This window comes from Ictalurus furcatus, chromosome 12, assembly GCF_023375685.1.
Source record: "Ictalurus furcatus strain D&B chromosome 12, Billie_1.0, whole genome shotgun sequence".
NCBI classification, from domain to species: Eukaryota; Metazoa; Chordata; class Actinopteri; order Siluriformes; family Ictaluridae; genus Ictalurus; species Ictalurus furcatus.
This window is the reverse complement of record NC_071266.1, coordinates 15,472,616-15,497,701: the sequence shown is the minus strand read 5'-3', so window position 1 is coordinate 15,497,701 and position 25,086 is coordinate 15,472,616. Positions and strand designations below refer to the sequence as shown.

At 39.9% G+C, this 25,086-nt stretch overlaps 2 protein-coding genes across 3 annotated transcripts in view; both read right to left on the bottom strand.

The window, feature by feature from the left end:
• Positions 1–2,446, bottom strand: part of celf3a (cugbp, Elav-like family member 3a) — a 39,735-nt gene extending 37,289 nt beyond the window's left edge. For both annotated transcript variants that reach the window (XM_053638494.1, XM_053638493.1), the window contains exon 1: positions 2,307–2,446. In XM_053638494.1, the coding sequence (XP_053494469.1) occupies positions 2,307–2,311 (5 nt within the window). In that variant the 5' untranslated portion in view covers positions 2,312–2,446. The remainder of the gene's footprint in view (positions 1–2,306) is intronic.
• On the bottom strand, positions 725–24,067 carry rprd2a (regulation of nuclear pre-mRNA domain containing 2a). Its single transcript, XM_053638492.1, has 10 exons — positions 23,518–24,067; positions 9,228–9,357; positions 8,887–9,017; positions 6,571–6,623; positions 6,316–6,442; positions 5,955–6,130; positions 5,503–5,827; positions 5,189–5,419; positions 4,784–4,990; positions 725–4,461 (listed from the first exon to the last, which is right to left on the bottom strand). The coding sequence occupies exons 1-10, from the start codon at positions 23,708–23,710 to the stop codon at positions 2,681–2,683; spliced, it is 3,354 nt and encodes a 1,117-aa protein (XP_053494467.1). The 5' UTR covers positions 23,711–24,067; the 3' UTR covers positions 725–2,680.
• Between the last annotated feature and the right edge of the window lie 1,019 nt (positions 24,068–25,086).

Sequence of the window (25,086 nt, the reverse complement as noted above, 5' to 3'; positions counted from 1 at the left end):
TTTTGCTTTGCTTGAACAAAGTACTCAAAAAATATCTGAAAAACTCTTTAAAATGAAATTTAAGCTGCTCATAAACATCTCAGCGATTAGTTCGAGTACCTGATTTTTTCAAAAACCTTTATTTCTACAAGGCATCTGAAAAGTCACAAACCAATGAACGTAAAACTGCGTATATACTTAATGTTGTAGTTATTATTTACAACGTGCTACACGTTTACCCTTATGTTCTGCGCAGCTGCGTCACGTTTTTGCGGACTTTTGATCTCAAAACTCTGATCTCTTAGAAAAACTGCATGGTTTAATCAAGATTGTGGCAGCTAGCCATCCTGAGACAACGACTGTCGAGTTATGACTCCAACGTTTCAATTTCTTTTGAATAGATTAAGTATAAATGATTACTAAAGTCTAGATCCCCTTTATCCAACACATTTAAAGGAACTGTTGATTTCCAAACATAATCGTCCCATACGGGTTTTACACAGGACCTAGCACGTATTACATCTTCATATTGAGTTTATTTGATATTAAAGTGGTGTTAAATAGTGTGGATCAAAATCGAATATCGCACCTCACTCTGGTAGACTATGTGATCATGGTTTGGAGGTGGATGGTCAGTTTAGTACAACACAAGACTCAAGTCTTAAAGACATTTGGTAACGTATTCATAACCATTTTGTTTAACAAATCGATGAAGCTGCCTTTAAATAGCCTTTTTTTTGGGGGGGGTTCTTATGACTGGAGTAAAAATGATTGTCCTTGACCAGATTGGTGCATTTTTCATCTGACTGGCAGTTTTCATTGTTTGAATAGCTCCCTAATAATTCTGCAGAACTTTTAAATAAATTTGTGGATTTTTTTCTGTGATTTACAGACAGAAAAATAGGACTGCCAGAAACCATCATTAATGTTATGGGTTTTGTTTTTTGTTTTGTCACCCTTTTAACATATGCTTCCAGCATACTCTCTCAGTGAAAAGTGCCTAAATAATCCAAATATTCAAAAGTAAATAAATAAATAAATAAATAAATAAATAAATAAACCTTTAAAGTATAAAACAAACACTTTCTTTCTTGATGTCTTGTCTTTTCACTCCATCAGTAAACAAAATGATGTTTCATGCTGGAGCATGATAAAGTTTTTGTTCTTAGCTTTGCTCAAGTGTACTAGAACTTGAGGGGTTTTTTTGCATTCTAAATTAAACACGATATTTATTTATTTTTTTAACCATACTGCCCCACCTTTCGCGCATGTCACATTTACAAGCATGCATATATAATTTTATGATTCAAGAAATTTTTTTTTAGGTAGATATGAAATTACTTCCCAAGAAATGTATGCAAACCAGAGAAAGCTGTCTCGGATATGTAGCGAAGATGAAATGACTCAGACACACCATGGTTGAGAAACAGTGCACTCTTCCATGGAGTTTTTAATTCCAAACACTTTTATTTAAGTCAAGTACAGTGATGACTCTTGAGGAACTGGAGGGGGGGTTGGGGTGGGGAATGTTAATTCAGGCCGCACGACAGAATAACTTCTTCTCTTCAGCATCTTCAGTCAGTGTAGAAAGCTTGATTATTCCTTGAACTTCCCAAACTACCATCCCACCCTCCCCACCAAAACACGCACACAAAACACACACACACACACACACACACAAAGACATTCCTGGCTCGATTAGTATTTCCGCAACTCTCCAGGAAAAGTGATCAAAAACCTGAAAGGCGGTAAATGACGCACTCAAACGATAACACTGACCTGGAACACGTGTCAAATCTCAAAAGGATTAGCTTTAGACTTAATGGATTACAGTTTCCCTGTAAAAGTAGAAATCAGTCTACTAAGAGCAACTGTACATCCAGTTTTAACTCACATACATGAGCTAGTGAAGTGGATTTGAGCAGGAAATCACAGTTAACCTTTTTTTTTTCTTTTAATGCAAATAGTTTAAACCAGAACTGCACGCTTTCCACCCTGGAGATCTTAAAAACAAAAACAGTTTAACAATTTCCCTGCCTACTTAGTTGCCCTGTAAGTAACTGATGAAATGGAGCAGCTTTGTCTGTGCAAGGAAAAGAGCAAACTGCCCTCCAGGACCAGGAGGTGTGAATCTCTGGTTTAAACAGACAGATACACCTGTTCAGGTACAAACCCAAAGACAGGCAAACATTCATGCTCACACAAACACACGCACACTTTTTACAGGAAAGAAGGTTGGATGACTAGAATCAAATCATTCTGAACGTTGCCTTAGAACTTTGAATAAAAATAAACGGTAAAGAACAATCAAATAAAAGTATAACCACCTCATTTTCTCTTTATCTTGCAATTTCTTGGCTGCTCCACTTGCATGATCCGTCTATTCTCCAGGATTCCTGTAGTGACTCTTCATTCTTCTACTTCAGGTCATCTTTTCTTTCCCCTCATTATCTTGCTGACTCGTTACACGACGGCACAGCCGCTCCCCTTCACAGCCCACACAGAGATTGAAGTCCTTTCCGTAATTTTAAACACAGTGCACAGACCCTCGAGCTGCACGACACCACTGTGTTTTTCGTACATGTACTGACTGTCAGGGTCGAGTTTCAAGGTGTAATCTAATGAAGCCTAGTGGAAGATCGGCGTTGCATGGTTATCAGCCCGTAAATCCTGCACTCTAGCGTTTGGCTGTGCTAAAAGTTCAGTACCGTGGTGGCAGGAAAGGTCTTTTCGGAGGGAAAAATGGACCCGGAGGTCTTAAAGGCCCTCCAAAAGGAGGACCGTGTCGCTTCCCTCTCTGGAATGGTGGCTCGCTGGGATGAGGGATATGTGGCGGCGGAGGACGACGGAGAGGTCTCTGTGGTGGGTAGTGTCCAGGCCTTGGAGGACGAAAGTGATGCGGTGGAGGAGCCCTGTGCTCGAGCCGAGGACGTAATCTAGGTTCTGGATGGTGCAGTGGTAAAGCTCTCTCTTCGGGATAAAACGTGCGCGTATGAGGCGAGACAGGGCGCTCAACGTTGTAAGGAGGAGGAGAAGGGCTGCGAGGGGGCGCATCACAGTGTGGGTCCAAATAGGCATCCTCAGATGGAGCATGTGAAGGACTAAGAGCCTCGTGGAACCCCCGTACATTAGGCGGCGGACTTGGACGGGGCATACCAGGGTGGTGCGCATTGTGTACAGGGAGTCTGGGACGATGGTTAAAGTCCAAAGGGCCGTTCTGGGGGCCCAGACGGACAGGATGTGGTGCAACAGCACAAAGTCGTGGCCCTGGCGCGTTCAGATGCGGATGGAAGGTCTCTTTGGCCGGAATTCGATTGAGGAGACGCTCATCGTAATCAGCATGAGAAATAGGATTTGTTGAGAGAAATGCCTGGACATCGCCACCAGGATGTAAATTGTCTGTGATATTTTTCAGCTCAGAATTTTTCACTCCTCCCACCACAGGAGGGAGAAAGTCTTGAGGAGGAGGTGGAAGCTGGGGTATTGGTGGAGGGGGTGGTAATGGGGTGTTGAAGAAATTTGGAGGGTTGGTATCATGTCTATGTTCTTCAGACTGGTGCTGGTTTCCTTTATATGAGTCAGGGTTGGCACCGGCACGCTGATCTTGATCGTGTTCACGCGCGTCACGATACCAGCCATCATTTGCCAAGCTAGCATTGTCTGCTCCAGTATTGGAGAATGGTGTTCCCAGACCAATTCGCTCCAGGGTCTCACTGTTTTTATTAGAATTCTGATTCCTGTCCGCCATTGACGACGATAACAAGGATTGCTGAGGACGCCCTGCTTCTATAAGAGGCAGGCCTGAACTTGGGAAGTCCTGTTTTACTGTAAAGTCCCTCTGGTAGCGATTTCCGCAATGCTGTGACCCAGGACCAAAGGGCAAAACGTGCTTGTTCTGCTCTTGCCAGGAATCGTTAGCATAAGTGGACATTGGCGGTCCACTGACCCCTGCGGGTGCAGAAGCAGCTGTTGCTGAAGCTGTTTGCAGAGGTCTTACTTGATACAAGAATGGTTGTACTGCAGGCTCATCCATGACCTCATCTTGAGTTGGTGTTGCACCAGACTCATCCCTCACAGGAGTTCCCCCTAGGTTTTCTGTGCTCGCTGAAGGACTATCAACAGCTTTAGTCCAGGGAAGAACAGGTGGGAAACCCATGTTTAAGCCTCTCAACCCTGGATTCCCCTGAAGGAAACCATCAATTTTGGAGTCCAGTGTAGAGTTGACAGAAACAACTGGCTCTTCTTTGTCTTCCTCTGCTTCCTTCTGAAGATCCCTGGTCTGAATAGTGTTGGGAGATTGAGAAGACTGGAGAGTCACAGCCCTTTGAGGGGTAGAGCCTCTCACCACTGTAGGAGCAGGTGGCACTGGATTGGCAATGGGAGAGGCATGGGCTTTGTGAGTGGAATCTATGGGTGGGTCCAAATGTGGGCCTGAAGGAGTTGAATTTGCTGCGGTTTGATTGCTCAGGAAGGAAGACAGTCCTGAATGAAAGAGAAAAAAAAAAGAAAAGGGGCATTAGTCAACAAAGCCAACAAAACTGATCGACCAACCTGATTTGGGTATGATTGTCTATTGGGAAGCAGTCTCTTGTAGTTAAAGATAAACCCAACTTCCAGATCAAATTAATGATGGCACACTGTGCCAAAGACTGGGAGAGCTGCATTCAATGAGCTTCAAAACAAGGTCTACTTTTGCACAATCACCACATCAAGAGTTTCATTTGCAGATAAAATAGGTCTCTCTTGTTAACAGTTCCAGTAATCGTACAATGGTTTTTGATTCACAAAACACTCAATGTCATACCCTGAAGGCCAATCCCTTGTGCTTGAGTTTTAGACAGGACATTTAGCAGTGTGCCAGGGCTGATGTCCACCCTGGATAGTATTTTGGCCAGCGAGTTAGATGCAGGAACAGCTGGTGAAGAAGAGGCCGTGGGGCTCTTCAGTGTTGAACTTGTCGAAGAAACGGTACTTGAATTACTGGTGGATGAGCGAAATGTTGGGCTTGTGCCTGTAAAGGTAGGTTGGGGGACGGGGGGGAGGGGGGGGGGGCAAAACTGATGATACAGTTCCAGATACTCTTTAAACAAACGAATAATATATTCCATTATTTGTTTATGATCATGGTTTGAGTTGCCACTGTTAAAATAGATTTAGATGGTCTGCATTTCTTCTTCACTTCTACAGGACGCATCTGTAATGTACTTACCAGTGTTCTTCATGACATTTGTGAGTGTGCTAATAATAGAGCTGATTTTGCCCAAATCCACACCAGCCAGGTTAATGGGAAGGGACCCTGTTGTTGGGGTTGTGGTTGCTGCTGGGGTTGTAGTTTCGTTCTCTGGTGCAGCCTGACTGGTTTGAGGTGGCTCAGTGACACTCAAGGTCAAGGTCTGATTGGACACACTGGCAGGACCAGGATGCTCTGTTCTTTCCTCAACTGTGGGGTCGAAAATGAGCAAACAACGCTTGTTATATTTGTTTCACAATTCCTCCAAACGCAAATACAAATCTCTCTCTTACCTATGATGGAGGGTGCCACTAACTCCTCAACATCTGAAAGGTCCATGTCTTCTACGTCACGGTTGTCTTTGTCCCCAGGGGAAGAGAGTGGACTAGGAGCATCACCTATAGCGATCAGGTCCTCATCCAATGCCTGACCGTCCAGCTCTGGGTCTGGAGTACCAATGCGCGTTAAACCATGGAAGGGTGACTCAGAACCCGTTGGCGATGGCGCGTCCTCTGAGGGGGAAGGGATTGGCGAGTCATCGGGGTCAGGTAAAGAAGCTTTGAGTGCATCCAGTTTCTTCTTGAGATGTAACACTCGGTTGGCGAAAGTCTGATAAGCCTGAGGAAATGCAGGTGTTTTTTTTTGTTGTTGTCATGGAACGAAATGTATTTTTATACATACAGATACCTTGTACTAAACTCAAAGATTCAATATTTTCACCCAGTAGACTACTAACATGACTTACATTGGTAACAATCTTGACCTCTTTGTACTGCATCTCATAGAAAATGTCAGCGTTCTCCAGAGCCTCAATCAGAGCAGGTCCTTTTTTTACCTCTCCATCCAGAAAGGCTACAAAGTCCTGCAGTTTCGCACTACCATCTTCAAAATCTTTAGAAAAACGTTTGCCGCCTGCTTTATCTAAAAAAAAAAAAATGTTTAAAAGGAATGCAGAACAATATTATTTAATTTCACATAAAAGTATGCGAATCAACCAAGGTACAGTATCATGAAGCTTCTGCAGAGCATGATTACAATAAAAAAAAAACTCAAAATTGCATTAAGTCCCATGTAAAGATTTGTTATGATGTGCACGCAGCAGCGACCTTTGAGTTTCTTCAGAGCTACTGTGCTGCAGACATCCACTCTCATCGCAGCTAACTGCTTCTCCCTTAGCTCAATCTCATCCATGGAGTTCCTGTACTTGGTGAGATGCTCGATAAACCCCGAGGGCTGCCCATAGAAAAGATCAGACAAAAGTGAACAGGCAGTGAGTACGTGCTACAGAAATGGCATATCGATTACATTTTTATTTACAGTTGCGGAGACGACATTCAGCAACATATAGTAAAGACTCTCACCAAAAACTCAGCAACTATCTTGGATCTTAGTGCAGCTTTTGGGTTCACAGGAGCTGAAATGAAATGTGGATACATGTTATTCAGCTGAATACATTCAACCGGTCATGATTAGTTTTTAGAACCAGCACTCATTGTCATGTGTTTTGAAACACTTCATGTGTTTGTGACTGTGTGTGTGTGTATATATATTATATTATATTATATTATATTATATTAATATATATATATATATATATATATATATTTATTTATATATACACATATATAGGAGTTGAAAACATGGCGCCATCTAGTGCGGTTTTGAAGCTGGTTTTTTTTGGGTCGAAAGGGGAGTCGCCATCTTTCGAAAATTGGAGCCAGTGAATGCACAGTAGATACAGCCAGAAGGACATTGGGTCCGCCTCCTGCCCCACCCATATTATTAGTAGAAACTCTCCTGGTTTGGGAGAAGAAAAACAAAATCGCCGTTCTCCATGACTTTCATCAGGCTTTGACATCTTCAGTTGGTCAGCCATCTGAATGGAGAACTCCTTTTACGCTCCACTCGTTCTCTCTGGCATTTGTTTAAAAAAGGAACAATTGGCTAATCTTATCAAGCTACCTCGAGTGTTACGGTCAATAAATTATGAAATTTAGCTAGAGTTAGCTGCCTTGGTTAATGTCATCACTTCATTCACTCTGGTTAGCTTAGATATCAAATTAAGCAACAGGTGCATACCAAAAAATTTATATTGTGGACAAGTTTTTTTTCCCCCCCGTAATTTAATTCAAAAAGTGGAAATTTCATATATTCTAGATTCATCACACATAAAGTGAAATATTTCAAGCCGTTTTTTAGTTTTAATCTTGATTACGGCTTACAGTCCATGGAAATCAAAAATCCAGCATCTCAAAATATTAGAATAAAGAATTTATAATACAAAAATGTCGACCTTCTGAAAAGTATGTTAATTTATGCACTCAATACTTGGTTGCGGCTCCTTTTGCATGAATTACTGCATCAATGCGGCATGGCATGGAGGCGATCAGCCTGTGGCACTGCTAAGGTGTTCTGGAAGCCCAGGTTGCTTTGATAGCGGCCTTCAGCTCGTCTGTATTGTTGGGTCTGGTGTCTCTCATAGATTCTCTATGGGGTTCAGGTCAGGCGAGTTGGCTGACCAATCAAGCACAGTAATAACATGGTCAGCAAACCAGTTACTAGACATTTTGGCACTGTGGGCAGGTGCCAAGCCCTGCTGGAAAATGAAATCAGCATCTCCATAAAGCTCATCAGCAGATGGAAGCATGAAGTGCTCTAAAATCTCCTGGTAGACGCTGCACTGACTCTCGACTTGAGAAAACACAGTGGACCAACACCAGCAGATGACATGGCACCCAAAATCATCACTGACTCTGGAAACTTCACACTGGACTTCAAGCAACTTGGATTCTGTGCCTCTCCACTCTTCCTCTAGACTCTGGGACCTTGATTTCCTAATGAAATGCAAAATTTACTTTCATCTGAAAAGAGGACTTTGCACCACTGAGCCATGGTGTTTTTAGTAAAAGGTTGTTTTGAGTTAATTAGCTGATTAGAGCTCTTCTCAGGTCGACATTGCTGTGTTATAAATTCTTTAAGCTAATATTTTCAGATACAGTCTCATTTCCATGAGCTGTAAGCAATAACCTTCAAGATTAAAACAAAAAAAAGGCTTGAAATATTTCACTTTATGTGTAACGAATCTAGAATATATGAAAGAACTACTTTATGAATTAAATTACGGAAGAAAATGAACTTTTCCACAATATTCAAATTTTTTGAGATACACCTGTACATACCGGAAAAACTGAATTCCTTGCTGAGGGTCTGTTAGACCGTAACAGTTTACAGCAGAACAAGACATGGCTGTGCTAGAGAACTGTCCAGAGCGTTGGGTGCGTGTTGGAAAGTGTGAGGCTCGATCGTCCAAAACTGTCAATGAACCACAGCCTTTTATTTATCACCAAATAACTTGTTATAAAACACATTTATCGTAAGGAAAAATGTTGGAGGTCAAGGTCAACCGAACTAAACGACAGAACTTTAACTTAAATTGTAAGTTTGGTTTGTTTCCCTTTCACTAACTTTGGCAAAAGATTTGCACTGCAGACAGCTACTAGAGGGCCTGAGGCATTTTGATTTTGATTTCACTTTTCAACCCCTTGTTAAGACGGCCACACTTATACACAGTCATTAGTTATAAACCTTGTCTACCAATAACATCTTTTGGTACGTTCAGATTGTAAACTATTAAAGGACACTAGAAACAGTCCTTCAAAGTGATGAAAGATTGTTACCTGGTGGTTCTTCTTGCTGGATGAGACCACCTTTAAGCTGGACAATAAGGTCCTCTGTATAAACATTTCTCTCTTCCCAGATGGACAGGATCCTGTCCACCGATTTCCGCACCTTGGAGTCTTTGACAGTACTGCAGAGAGAGACAAACGTGTATGCAAAAAATGCTCGCTAGGAATGCTTACAAATGTGCAAAGAGAAAGAAATTGAGACATTTTAAAAACCTACTGATGGATAGATAGATAGCAAAATCAGAGTGGAAAAATCAGACATGATAATCAGAAACATATCAAAGCTTTGGTTGAGGGTTTGAGAATGTGTAAGGGAGGGGAAAAAGTCTCACCTGATGAGCTTAATAGCCTCAGGCAGAACATCAGTGAAGGTGGTGCGGTAGACGATAGCATTTCTCCTCTTGCAGTTCTGAATGACGTCATTGGCCAGGTAGAAGAGATTGAGTCTGTGAGAAGGGTCCGCTGGAAATGGAAAAGGAAACCCAGTTCAGAACATATGCGCATATTTGCATGTGTGAAGACAGAACCCAGGACACTTCTGTTCGAGGCACTGAAGGATTAGCAGAGGTCATAACAGCATCTTGTATTTCGACTACCAATAGCGTTCAACTCTACATCATGGTATAGCAGAAACTAATAACAAAAACGACATACGATAACAAGAAACTGTCAATCACAAGGCTGTTTTGTTTTTTAAATAAAAAAAAGGATCAAACTGATTTTTACACCAAAAATCTGATCAGGTTTTGTCTACAGTTTTCACAGACTATGCTTAAACATGTGATGTAACGCCCCCTTGCGGGTCCGTTTTCGTTAAATGTGGTTTATATACATACATACATACATACAAACAAACAAGCAGGGCGTAATATCGGAGACCTTTCTAACAGTCAAACATTCTGCGGTTTTAATTGAACAGGGAGACAAAGGACTGTTCATTTTGTGCATTTGTGTGTGATAATACGGCACCACGTACTTCAACATACTTAAAATGCAGAGCTCCGCATGTCACAAACATCTGCGTGCAAAAAAAAATAATTCCAGCATAAAGCTGTTTGGTGCTCGAGCAATACACTCAACCATCAACTGCTCAGATGTACGATAAACACGAATAGTCTGTGACCATACATCTCCATTTGGAATAATCGGCTTTAACGACCTCGGAAATGAAACACTGTGTCTACACAGTACAATACCAACGTAATATTGGGAGCAATAAAGCATCATGTTACACCGCGACTAAAACTAGCGCTGTGTCTCAAATCGCATACTCCTGTATTATTCTAGACCCGCCATCAAGAACTAATGGCAAGCGATTTTCCTATTAATGTTTAGTGTAAAAGCTCTCAGTGTTTAAAGCACTATTCGTACAGGACTAGTTTTCTAAACGTCCGAGTTACAATTCTTATCGCCCAACGTCTGTGATTCCACGTACCGATGGGACGAACATCTGCGCGTTTATTACAGAGGTGGGGAGGTCTGGCCGTTACAGAAGATCATGTGCTCTGGATGTATGCATAAGTACTTACATTTAAACAGTTGCATTTCTTAATTTATTGATTTCATTTTAATTTATTAATATTTGTTATTTAAAAAAAAAAAGAGCCTTACTAAAACTTTACATGAGTTTAAAGAACAGGCTGCTTATAATAAACCCAGTGAAATAAAGACACGATTACATATATATCAAACATTACAGAACTGAGTGCAGAAATGAAGGTGAGTAATCACCGAACATTAGAGTTTTAAATTTACATGATTTGCAGGGCTGTGTATAAAAAAAATATAGATTCTCAGATATTAATCGATCTTCAGTTTAAGGAAACGATATGCATTGTGGAAATCCCCGTATCGATTCTTAACCTGCACGCTTTACTTGAGAGGATGTGATTATCATCTGTACTTCGCTTCTCGACCTGAGCACATCGCCATCTTTCCAGTTGCTCCACTTAAAACAAAACTAAACAATAAAAAAGAAAAAGAAAAACAAGACAGAGGATCATGGCGGAAGGTCACGGCAGCCAATTGAAGCCGGCGTGTGGAATGCGTGTGAAATTTCATGTTCAGAGGCAGTGACGGTAAAGATGAGGTCGACAAAGTTGTTAATGAATTTCACAGTTGCACATTTACAATAGTTTTCTTTTTTTTTTTTTTTTTTTACAGTAATGTGCATTTTGTATGCACATATTTATGATTTCTTGTTACAATGTTAGTTACTCAAAGTTAAAGTAAAAAGTAATGGAACATAATTGTGTGCCCTATTGTTAATGTAAACGTGTATTTCAGTAATATAGCCAAGTAGGAGGGTTTCAGTTATTCACAATTTAAATGAAATATTGATAACTAAATCGATATTGAATCGAATCCATGTAAATAAGAATCGAATCGCCAAAATGGTCACGATACCCAGCCCTAGTGACTTGGCTCTTCTTGTATATTTTTAAAAACATTTCTTCGCCAGGGAGTAAAAACATCTCCATGCGTACTGAATTGCACGCAGCAAGCAGAAACCACACACATTAGTCAGAGCTTCTACGCTTGTTCACGTTGACCAAAACACACAAGGAGAATCATTGTGAAAAAAAAATATTCTCAGTAATCAGACATTTGATTCGGACGGGATTAGATTTCTCAAAGGATCACAGAGTGACCCGAAACACAGTAGATAATTTGCTCTGGAATTTTTTATTCATCTTTAACAGAGGTCGTGAAGGAAGAACACAGACATGGCAGATTCGGGCAGGATTAAAAACGCGAAGTACGTCTGTGAAACACAAATTTCTCCAACGTCCCCCTGGAAAGCTAATCCCGTCCGAATAGGACCGGGCTCTGTTTTGTGGAACGGTCTTCTCAAGTAGAAAAAAAATATTCCTGAACATAGGGTCATAGTTTTCAATTTGAGATGCAGATCACGACAATGAAAGTTAACAGAGCTCATCAGGGTGGAGCTTAGCCTGCCTTTTATCTAGCCATCAGTGCAGACCAGTGTTGCCAACTTAGCAACTACTCAGACCCCTTTAGTGACCCTTGCAACATGTTTTACATGTAAAATAGTCCACGTTATTACAGCCTAGTTCTCCTGTTCAAAGTAGTTACAGTGTTCGGAAACATTCTACATCATTCATGTTCCATACCTGTCCGTTATATAGTTTTATAAAAGTTATATTTTTTTACAATTACAAAAACGCCAAAATATATTTTATATATATATATATATATATATATATATATATATATATATATATATATATATATATATATATATATATATATATATATATATATATACATACACACACACACACATCTATCAAAAACAGATCATAGATGAGGTATATATAGACAGATTTTCTATATAGAATAGATAATCATTATACCTGGTCTCCTCCAATTTTGGGGTGAGGGGGCATGCCACATGATAGGGGAGGCTTGGGGGGGGTTTAGTTACAAAAGGTTGAGAACCTCTGATCTACAGATGGCACTTTTCCAGGTGTACGCAATACACACAGGTGAGTCACGTCATGTGTTCTGTATTAAACTAGACTTTACACTAATGGCAAACCGGGAGCGGGGCCTTCATTTCATTCACACACACTGTTCGTTTTTGGACTCATCAATCGGACACTAGCTGGTGAAAGATTCACAAAAACCATACTTTTCTAATGATACGACTCAGGGTGCGCACAGTAGCGAGAGGATTACAGCTCTATTAAAAGAGTAATAAAAAACTACATTAGCATCTGATGTATTTGACCGAATTGTTTCTGTTTTGCTGTAAAACTGCTGCGGCACCGAGTGTTGAGTGAAAACTCCTTCGAACACATTTTAACATCAAACAAAAAGTTCAGAACCAAACGACAAAATGACCTTTTCAGAAACACAGCCCCAATTTTTAATCCATAGTGCAGGCAAGGCTTTTAAATAAAGTACACTCGGGCACAAAAAAGCTTCTCTGTGCCACAAAAGTTAAGACGTTAAGGACCCACGTAATGTTAGTTCACCTTGACAGCATGTCGAACATCTTACGCCTGAATAGAACAAGACTTATATGTCCATGTGTAAAAAGGAAAAGATACACGCACTGGACACTTTATTAGGAACACCTGTACACTTACTCGCTCATTCATTTATCTAAATCAGCCAGTCGTGTGGCAGCAGTGCAATGCATAAAATCATGCAGATAAAGACCAGCAACTTTGGGTAACGTTCACATCAACAGGGGGAAAAAAAACACTCTCTGATTTTGAGTGTGGCAGGATTGTAGGCGTGGACGGAGTATTTCAATAACTGCTGGTCTCTGCAGATTTTCACACATAACCTGTCTTGTGTCAACAGACCAGGCTGGTGGAGGTGGTGTACCGCAGAATGTTTTCTTGGCACACTTTGGGGCCGTAAATACAAAATCAATCATCGTTTGAATGATACGACTTTTAAGTACTGTTGCTGACCATGTGCATACCTTCACGGCCACAATTTACCATCTTCTAAAGGATACATCCAGCAAGATAATGCACCATGTCAGCAAGCAAAAGTCGTCTTAATCTGGTTTTCATGAACATGACAAGGAGTTCAGTGTTCTTCACTGGTTTTCCCAGTTAACGGATTCGAATGCAGAAGAACACCTTAAGGATGTGGTAGAACGGGAGATTTGCAGCATGAAAGTGCACCTGAAAAATCTGCAGGAATTGTGTGATGCGAAGATGTTTCCAACATCTTGTGGAATCCACACCATGAAGAATATTGAGGCGGAATTGAGAGCAAAGGGCGGTCCTATCCAGCATCAGTATAATGGTCATACAGTGCTCAGTGAGTGTATTCCGTATTAACACTGCATGTTGTTTCACTCTTTACCAAAACAAGCAAATGTTAGTCTGGTTCTATTTCTGCGAGAAAGCAGTTTTATCCTATAAAATCCCATCCTTTAATATATTAATTTAGCAATGAAGAAAGAGTTCAAGTCTGAAGCAACGTGAAACATACAACATTACGTCCATCATCTCGCACAGATGACTGACAGACTCGAGAAGCTGTGTTAATTTCTAATCGGATTAAGATACACTTGCCAGCTAAACTAAGATAAAACCCTAGACAGATAAAACTCACATCTGGACAGCTATAAAATTCCCACTGGAGGAGCGGATTTTCTAGCACGCTGCATTTTCTACAAACCCGTGTGTTTGCGTTCCGCAGTCACATGATCACATACCATTCACAACACAGCGTCCAAGCTGGAGTAGAGAAGAAGTCGCTGGCTCTTATTTCAGTTTGGGGCGAACCAAAGCTCCAGCAGCAATTTGAAAACACAATAAATAAATCCCAGAGCAGCAAAAAGCATCTGTTTGTTTTAAAACTCATGTGGTGAGACTAAATACAGCAAGTAGGAGCAGTCAAACATACCCACCCCTGAACGGGGCAAAAAATATTCAGGCAGGCGAAGAGTTTGTTGAAAAGTCTCGCCCCCAGCGTCCAACATGCTCCCCCACACATTCCGATAAACTTCCACCCTGTTGTCCGTTACGCTTCCCTCACCACACCCCAACCCCCCTGCACATTAAGTACATTGTCATTAACCATTATGGGGGAGTAAGCACACCTAATAATCTCAATCTCTCTACTGCTCACTTTCTGTTGAGCTACACATGATACTCCTGAGATACCAGTGATCCTGACCCCATCTGCTCTCCGGTCCTGCCTGATCCATCCTGATGATCTACTTCTGGCTGGAGTTCTCATCAATTGGAAGTCACTTTCTGCTTTTGAGGATAGCCCCACACGGTGCAGCCTACATACAAACAGTTAAGCTATTATAGCTTTAGGACTACAATTGCCACAAACAGTTTTGCACTCAAGTCTCCATCAGTGAACAGTGGAGAAGTTCAACAAAACAGACTTCATGTAAAAACTAATTCATTTCCTGGTTACACAACTGCACTGTTTCACCATGTAGTACACAGTTAAAGAAAGGATTTATTTATAATCGCACTATCCGTTGTTACCCAGAAGAGGATGGGTTCCCTTTTGAGTCTGGTTCCTCTCGAGGTTTCCTGTATGAGTTTTTCCCTCACCATCACCTCTGACTTGCTCTTTACAGATAAACTCATACATTTAAAATCTATATCCTGATTTTATATGTTTCTGTAAAGCGCTACACAAAAAACAGGATAATATAGTCAACAGATTATTCGATTATAAAAACAATTGTTTGTTCCAGCACGAATAGCATAGCTTCTTTTACAAAAGTTTATATAAAAAATAAATAACCTTTTTTTTTTTTTTAAACTCGTGTTGACGCAGATGCCTCCACCACCACTGAGTCTAGTCCTTCTTGTTACTAATGTGTACACCAGAAATACCCTTAAAATATACTTTAAACATGAGGGAAGCTATTGACAAAAAAAACTATCAGACATCCGGCCTTGCTGTGACCTTGACCGAGGTTTGGATTCATGCCGAAAATGAATCAGTTCATCCGAAATTTTTCATCAAGCTCAGTTTAACAGGTTGCAATTTTTACACATTTAACCCAACACGAGATTGCATCATACAGTACGTTGTGATACATATTGTGTATCGTAGAAACGTCCTGCATAGCATGATTAGAAAACAAAAATATCACCCCATTGTTACAACATGGTACAACATGCACGTATAGTGCCCTCCATTAATATTGGCACCCTTGGCAAATAGATAAATATGAGCAGAAGAAGGCTGTGATAAATTGTCTGTTGTTTAACCTTTTGACCTCTTCCAAAAAAATTCACAAAAATGCTCTGCTCTCATGGATGTCAAACAATTGCAAACTCAACACAGGTTTATCAAAAAAAAAATTGTTAAATATAGGTGGGCAACAATTATTGGCACCCTTTTAGTCAATACTTTGTGCTACCTTCCTTTACCAAGATAACAGCTCTGAGTCTTCTCCTATAATGCCTGATGAGGTTGAATAATACATGGCAAGGGATCTGAGACCATTCCTCCATACAGAATCTCTCCTGATCCTTCACATTTCGAGGTCCACACTGGTGGACTCTCCTCTTCAGTTCACCCCACAGGTTTTCTATGGGTTTCACTCAGGGGACTGGGATGGCCATGGCAGGAGTTTGATTTTGTGGTCAGTAAACCATTTTTGTGTTGATTTTGATACATGTTTTGGATCATTGTCCTGCTGGAAGATCCAACCACGGCCCATTTTAATATATTTGATATTTATTAAAATTAATATTTAATAGAGTCCATGATGCCATGTATCTTAACAAAATGTTCCGAAAAAAAGTCCCAAAACATTAAAGAGCCACCACCATATTTAACCATGGGCATGAGGTACTTTTCCATATGACAAAAAAAATAATTTCACAGACTTCTTTACTCATATTTATTAAGGGTGCCAATATTACTGGAGGGCACTGTATGTCATTTTGTTGAAAAGTAAACCCAAGCATAAGTTTGACCAATTCCATTGTTTTTCTCTCTCTCAAATCACTGCTGTCGATAGCTTTTTAATTTAAGTGCACTTTTCGTATGTGGATTAGTGCTGGGTGATACGATAATTTTGATATCGTAATCAATTTTTGTGAATACACATTTGAATTCCAGGTATTATATCTTTTTTTTTTTAAAACAGCAATTACTGCAAAAAAGCAAACTGTTTAGAAGCTGCTGATTTTATGTTAAAATTTTGTATTAAATCTGTAAATAAAATTAAAGTATTATGTATTATTATTAAAATGATTTTAAAAAATTCCTCTTTGTAGCTCACAGTAATCTTGTGGACACTGTAGTTTTTTTCCCCTCAACGCAACACTTTTGGCAATTTGGTTAGCAGACCTACATATCGTGATACATATATCATATCATATAGAAACGTCTTGACGCGTCATATGATCTGATTTTCATCATACTGCCCCACTCCCACCCCTAAGCCATCACATCTCACTGCATTCATCAAAATACAGATAGAAAACGCCTACTTTCAGTTTACCAATAAATCCTGTGCACATTTTAAGACGAGACACACATTAACCAAAACTCAGGTGTGAATTTATTCATTCAGGGCCTTGAAGTATCTCGCCATTGCTTTAAACTACATCATGAGCATATATCTTGCTATATTCTGCACAGGGAAACTTCGTTAATGATTGACACTGAGGCATTAAGTGACCCCTCGGGGGCACCATATTATTCTCACCTTTGTGCAGGAGTTGAGATCGGTGGTGTAACGCGAGGTGTTTGAGCAGCGTCAGAAAACGTTCATTAAAATCAGCGCGAGAGCTCTGCTACGACGCTCATCTAAAATCCACCAATAGGAGGACGGCACAGGATTACACAAAACTAACGACGCACTTACAAATACAGTAGCGGTGATGGCGGACGTGAACATAACATGTCTCAGCACAGGACAGGACTAAAAGAAACAGATGAAAGAACTAGAGGATGAATTACAGCTTCCTGGTGTATAGCTAGCTAATTAAATTTGTACACCAATTAAACTGGCAAACATTTTCTTTTTACTCTAGTATGACAACGTGACATCATTTCATGCTTTCCAGTTGAAGCGCTACAAACCTCTCCTGCATCGACCAAGAATGTAGTGGATTTATTGAATCGTACGATCTTTATCTTTAACAGCTTCGCTGTTCGTTCTTATATAATACACTGATTTACTGTACTGTGCCGTTTATTCCCGGTCACTGATTTATCCCGAATCCGAGCCACGGTGGTCCGGAGTCTATCCCAGGAGCTACCCGCCGCACCACCTACTTTACTCACTAAAACAGTTTTATAACAAATACAGTTAGCCTATCCTATCCTTATTTACAGTGTCCCAGTGGACGCAGAGAGCTCAGAAGACTCGGCCATTTCCGGCTATTTCTGCTAGCTAGCTTGTATTTATCAAAGCACCTGTCCACACTGCCATATAACGCCTGGGGCCTGTTGCACGAAGCCGGTTTCGGTAGGTAGGCAAGTTTGTGTTTAGTTTGAACAAACTCTGTTTTTTCAGTCTCAAAAACGTGGGATTGGTTTTGAGAGGGTTTCGGTGTAAAAATTGGACCAATCAGCTGTGACGTGTACAAGTGAATCGTTGGGTTAGGGTTAAATAATAAGGAGGACACTTTGAAGGGAAACAACTTTTAGGGACAGACCCACTCCCCAGGGTTTTCCCCATGATTTTCCATTTATACGAAAGATGCAGGTTTGTCAGCAGATGGTGTCGTTTATCTATACCGGCTTCTGACGCATGTTAAAAACCAGACACACCGAAGCCGCTCTTACTGTATGCGTCGCTTTGTGGTACATATTTCCATGCTGTCGCATTATTCCTGTCCTAATATATTTCCACAAATTTATATTTATTATATTAGTACTTAATTAAAAAAAAAAAATTATAATAAAAATATATATTATATATATATATATATATATATATAAAAAAAATGTAAGGACATGAAATATGTTGGGGTTGTACGTTTTCAATCCGTTTATGTATACAATCAGCGGTGTTAGTGCAGGTTTAAAGGCCTCATATTTCCACAATCATTTCCACATAACCCCCCCCAAGTTGGGTTAAATTACTAAAATACTTGGAAATGTACCTAGGTCTTAGGTACGAAAAGTTTAAGTGTGGCGAGTTATTCCGGAATAATTTCGCTCATTATCATAAGAAGCAACAGCAATAACTCAAAGTATGTGTGTTCCTTTAGCACATTTACAAGCAAGTGTGGAATCAAACCAGACGTCTCTCAGGGAAAAAGCAAATATGAGCTCTTACTTCTGCCTTCCGAAATAAAGCAGAGAATTAAAGGCAGCGTGATGCTTCGTTATTTTAATCCTCATTATTTACATCTAGGGATGGGTACGGTTTAAAAACGAAACTCAATACCAAAACCTTCCCCACAATACCTTTGTTCTGATAGTGACAGACAAATCGCACATTACTTTAACTAATGCTAATCATACAACCTAGACTGCTGATATCATAACTATTCATATGTCAAACATTTAATTAAACACAGGATTCATCTCCATCAAGAATATCCTCTTTGGCAAGAGAGCACTGCGTTCCAAAACCCATACAAAGTTTAATCCCGAGTTTAATCAAACGTTCCGTCTTGTTTGACGAATCATCCAACTACTACATTTGTTTTTTTGCACCAGGAATTGTTTTCATCTACTTTTATAAACTACAGCCAGACTCTATCCTCAAACATGAGACGTATTTACACCCATACTCTTCTTTCATTAATTTTCTCTTCCTTTTTTTTTAAAAAAAAATAGTGTGAAAGAGCCCCGAGTGTCAATAAATAGGCAATGAATTACTTTCTGCTTCTAGACACACGAGAAAGTTGATATTCATGAAAAGCCTATAAATTCAAACAAACAAAGAAACCAGAAACAACATTCGTAGCCTACTTGTGCTCCCGAGCGTGCGGACATTTACACACAAGACGACTAAATAACATCAACCTCGTCTGAGGGACTTCGAATCATATCCTCTGCACAGATTACTGCACTTTTTATATCTGGAGTATACCGTCGAGGTTAAGCCGCTTATGTTTATTACGTTTACAGCATTTAGTAGACGCCCTTATCCACTTATAGAAGAGCTTTGGAGTCTCCATCAGAAACACCTCCTCATGCTAGTTCACTCGGTCAGGGAATAAAAATACAGAACATCCAGAACAATAACATAAAACCAACCATTTTATATTATTCAAACAGCATAAAAAATAAAGACCACGCGCAGACACAAACCAGAAAATTAAGACGGATTAAAGTAATCATTTAATCATGACACAAGAAATGGTGGTGTATAAACGGAGGACGAGCCGGTCTGTCTGTCTCTCCGTCTGTCTGTGCAGAGCCATAAACAAACACCTCAGCTGATGGAAGATTCAGCGCTCACTTCTTGTTATTAATTTTACATTCAATATTTTCATTGGCATAGACGAGAGTTAAAATAACTTGCAGGTCTGATTTACTCTGATTGTTCATTTCATGCTCCCAGCTGTCTGTGCTCTCGACCTTTTATGGAGTTTTGTGGGCGTCACTACATGCAAGTGAGCCGTTTCAGGAGCGTGCTCTGCACGGTACACACGCGACTACAACGAGAACCAGTGTTTATGAATTTTGTCTAAATACATTACACAAACATTAACACAAAAATACACTAAACATTTACACAAATCTTGGCTAAAATATCGATAAATGAGGCCCATTACAACCTCACTGCCTTTACAATGCTTTTAATTCCCTTGAAAACAAATTTGGAATTGGACAATTAAATTTACACAAAATACGCTACGCTAAAAAAACCTGAAAATATGGAAAATACCCCGGAGTGGCAGAAAGTTTAGGGAGCGCCAGCCCTGGAGGTCTGCGAGAACATGAAAGGTAACGCTAGTATGAGTTATCGCGAAAAAATACACAAAAGCACATCCTTGCCAATAGTCAACTGATCTGAGTGGGTGGTTTGAACTTTCCAGAAAAAAATAATAATACAGATTATTATCTGTATATAATACAGATTACTACTGGAAGCCCCGCCCCTTTTACCCAGGGCTCACACAGCACTCTCTGTTTCAGTCATGGGAAATGGTGAATATTTTACATTACTGAAAACAAAGTCCATCAGTGTACGTTCAACTTCGACAACCTTAGTCAAGTATTCATATATTTATATTTAACAACAGAGACGTCACAGAAAATTACAGCTGAAAGAGAAAAAAGGGCAGAGATTTTTTTTTTTTTTTACTTTACCTGAAAAGACGATAGGATTAGATCTACAACCAAAAGTCAGATTTAACACTTGACCAGTAATGTTAGCAGTTGTGATGGTTAGAAAGCAATTAATCACACTGAGGCACACCAACAGAGAAAATATCCACTGTGGGAACATCAGACAACTGATTTCTCAAAGGATTACATCAAAATCTTGTGTGTGTGTGTTTTGGTTTCTTTATCCACGAGTTATATTTTTACTCAAATTACACCAACTGGCATTTCAAAAACACCTCGAGCTTTTTTAACAAGCGTCTAAATTCTCTGATGAGCTGAAAAGAGAAAAGAAACTTCGGCAGACGGTTACTGGTAAAGTCGCATGAGATATCAAAGCTCGAGACCCTTAATACGATGTGGTAGATGTTTCAAACTTTCTAGAACATTCCAAGCTTTCCAGGATGAATTTAAATAAGCCAACACTAATCCGACGTTTTGACAAGTGAACCGAATCGTTATTTTGGGCCAAAGTACTGTTTTAATAATGTCAATAATTGTAACACTACATCTAATATTAGCATCCCAGCTAAAGATTTTGCTATCGTGACGTTACTAATGAAGCCTGCTCCATCAACAACCTAGCAGATCACCATACCGATATATTTCTGCAAAAAATATCAATATAGTAGGCAATAACATGACGGTGGTGTTGAATTAAATCCGGCAACTTACCACAATACTGATATTATTTCACCCTATCCGATTTATTTTTTAACGGTGGTTGTCAGTTAATAGTCTACGATATTTATAAATTTACCCACATGCATAACCACCGTCGACTTCCCACCATCGTCATGAGCTGTGTCTCGAAGTGCATTGGATGATCTTACATTCAAAAATATCTACTAATCGACAATATCCATAACACGATACGGACTGTAACCATGACGACGCTCTTACCATCCCTAGCTCAATACCAAACGTAGATTAGCTATATTATTGTCAGCGATAAAGATTAAAAGAACGTCGGCGGCGTAACTACGGCGCTTCGTCATAGCTTTGGAGGCAGAAAGCGAAGAAAAGCAAATACATAGGCTCAATCCAAAAAAAAAAAATCAATCAATCAATGTTAAGGCCTATTCGGACGGGATTAAATATACATGGGGTTCTGGGGTACTTTTTTATTTTACAGGCGCTACTCAGTGATGTTATTTCACATCGGCCGGGTCCGTGTTTTCCCCCCGTCCTCCTCTGAGAAAAATACAGGCCTACTGTTTTGCAGCAAACGCCACTGTTTAACTGTGTTTGACTGGGTCTACTTGGCATGCTTAATCTTGTATCGAGTGCATCAGTGCCCCTCCTCCAGATATTAAAACACTTCGTGAATCACGAAAGGAAAAACGTATGATTTATAAGACGCGCTTGTCCGTATACTTGGTCTGGGCGGTAAAACCTCGACTACACATGATGAACTAATCCAATCCGAATGGAGCTTTATCGTCTAAGCAACTGTTTCAGTCGGTATGCATGTTCACGTGCTTCACGCTGGTGGCGTGATACACTTTGCCTACTGTACTATGCATACTAGTAAACGGTATCCGAGATTACAATTAACGTACCTCAACACAACACGTACGCGTCATGGTTCTCACGTGAACGTGCGTCGGATATCTATAGGGATGTGAAGATATTTTGTGAATAAAAACTTAGTTTGAGTTTTTTTATGCACACAAAGCAAGCGTATCGCTTCATTAAACTGGGATTAAACCACTGGAGTCAAGTGGATTACTTTTACGATGCCTTTATGAACTTTTTTGGAGTTATGTGGACTGTAAACAGAGACACAGAAATCTCCCAGGTTTCATTTAAAAACATCCTCATTCGTGTTCTGAAGATGAACGAAAGTCTTATGGGTTTGGAACGACATGAGGGGGAGTAACTGATGACAGAATTTTCATTTGTGGGTAAAGTACCCCTTTAACTAACTAACTAACTAACTAACAGTGCCGTACATTAATATAATACATCAGCTTTATTCAGTCTGGTAAATAGGGTTTTCAGAGCAACCAAACACATGAGGACTGGGAAGTATGGTGTGTGTGTGTGTATTTATATATTAGTTTTGTTTGGTATAAATATAGTTTTTATTTGCACAATGAGCTAGCTAATGAATCGTTTCCCACACCTGTAAACTCAATACATTAACATCAGGACAAAAATATAATACAGAAATGTGGAACTTAGTCCATTGAAACCGAAGATTAATGAATTAAGCACAAAGAAAACAGGCAGAAATCATAATCACTCAAATATATAAATGACTTAAGAACACTGACAATAAGTGCCATCACATTTTTTATATTTCTATATGTATAAATTTATACATTCTGTTCTACTTATTATTTTATATTAATTCTGGATAAATCTTCTGGCCCTCTATACCTACTGAATCATGCAGAAACAAAAAAGGCAAACATACAAATGTTACTCATTACCCAACCCAGTTAGTTAGTTAACCAACACAGGCTAACATGCTAATGAAGTACCTCAGCAGAGCACCAGACAAACTGGAGGGTACCGTACTTCAGGTACCAGAACCTGACTGCATGCACAGGCGCTAAGCTCCATGTAGCTTGTACGGCTAGCTGGCTAAGGTAGCAAGCACGCGCAAAGTGGAGAAAACTTATTATTATTAGCGCATTAGCTTTACAGCTTTTGAATGGCAATGTCAGATTATCCACCCGCATAAACACTACATCTGAATGATATCCTAGCCAGGCTAATGTTTTATTTATACTGCATTACTCAATAAGTTGCTAACTCGTTACTCACTATTCATTATTGTTGCTAGCTAAGCTAGCTCACCTTCAGCTGTTGAACTGTGTTTAGTTAGCCAAAAGCGCTACTCACATTTTCGCATCCACTTCAGCCAGGAGCGCACGATTACACTGTGATATTTCTTGTTCTCGATGCACCAAGTGGATAATCCTTGAATGGACTCCATTGTGTTTGAAACGCCTTGGAAACGCCGGTCTAAGGAGGACTCGAGAACAGCGCTGGAGCCGCGGCTATTGCCGCTAACAGCTTCACTACCAGCCGCCATTTTGTAGCAGCAGTAGAGTCTCAGTGTGAGAGTCACTCTCAGGCTCAACGAGTCTCCTCACCGCCTCTGCTGTTTAGTTCAGATACAGCAGCCATCAGCCGGAACAGCACAACCTCTGTGAAAATACTTAAAGGAAAAGTCCACTCTGAAATACATTAAATATATATTTTAAAAAATATGTCCGATGTGCTTAGTGATTCAAGTGTTAGCGTGTCAGGTGATACTGTATTTTCTTTATACACATTTCAGGTCCAGGGCTTATGTACCTCTCTGACGTCACTGGGGGACATTTCTAGTTTAACTCTGCATTCAAGTCCTCCTGGGTATTTGGAATTTACGACTTGGGAAGTCGTAATTACGACGTCATTTGCCCCAAGTCAGTTTGGTCGGTGCAAGATGGAACTACTGTACCTTTTCTAAATGAATTAACTACAAAAAATACATCAAGGTGCATTGCCGTTGAAACAGTACGTACTAATCAGTGCGTGTGTGTATATCATGACTACAATCCCGGACATACTACATCCGCCATGTCAGCAGTGTCATGTGACCTTTGACGTCATCATAAACACAAAAATCTCAAACAAGTTAATAATTTATTTGGGTATTCTTAAACGAGTCCTGTTTAACCAAGGTTTAATACTTAAAAAGACCCGACGAGCTGTCTTCTGCGGGGGTTTTTTATGAGCTCATCCGCATAAATCCCGTTGCATTGTGGGATTGTTTGATTCGCATAGTGTCCATAGGTTGCACACTGCAAAATCTCACTGGATACAGTACACCATCCGGGTATTTCTCGCCTACTGTTTCTCACATAGTTAGAATTCGGACATACTTCCCCTCTGGCGTACTGCTTTTCGTCTACTGTATAGTAGGTAAGTATGCGGTTTGGGATGCAGCCAGTGTCTAGAAAATGAAGAACAAAGATTGGCGTATTTCTTTTTTTAATGCTTTTAATCAATTTATGGATCCGTTGTAAACTTTATCGCTACATATTTTACAGTAATTGTACAATGCTTTCGCATTTTGTGCAGAAAACTTGCTTGTTCTATTGTACAATAAAAAAAAAAATCCTGACAATAACTTGCCGCACATACCAAATCCGCTTCTGAGATGAGTAAACATTCAATTTCAAGAAATTTACCATCAACTACAGATGCTGCATTCACTTATTCCACCATGTTTTATTACTGACACAACCACCAACTCAGAAACTCAGGGCTCAAAGAAAATCCAGAGTTTCCCCACTTGGAATTACGATTTTGTGGTGGCATTCATGCCAAGGCAAACCTAGATTATGTGGGGGCCCCAGAAAAAAAATTGCATAAATTGTTACATAAGCAAATATAAATATAAACATTTTAACAAATCTTTCA

What these genes read in the sequence shown, in the direction of transcription:
- rprd2a (XM_053638492.1), bottom strand. Translation starts at nt 23,710, where the DNA reads ATGGCGGCTGGTAGTGAAGCTGTTAGCGGCAATAGCCGCGGCTCCAGC. An exon ending in GAGGCTATTAAGCTCATCAG is followed by an intron (nt 9,018 to 9,227) that starts GTGAGACTTTTT and finishes CTCTCTCTGCAG; the next exon opens with TACTGTCAAAGACTCCAAGG. An exon ending in AAATGTCATGAAGAACACTG is followed by an intron (nt 4,991 to 5,188) that starts GTAAGTACATTA and finishes CTACCTTTACAG; the next exon opens with GCACAAGCCCAACATTTCGC.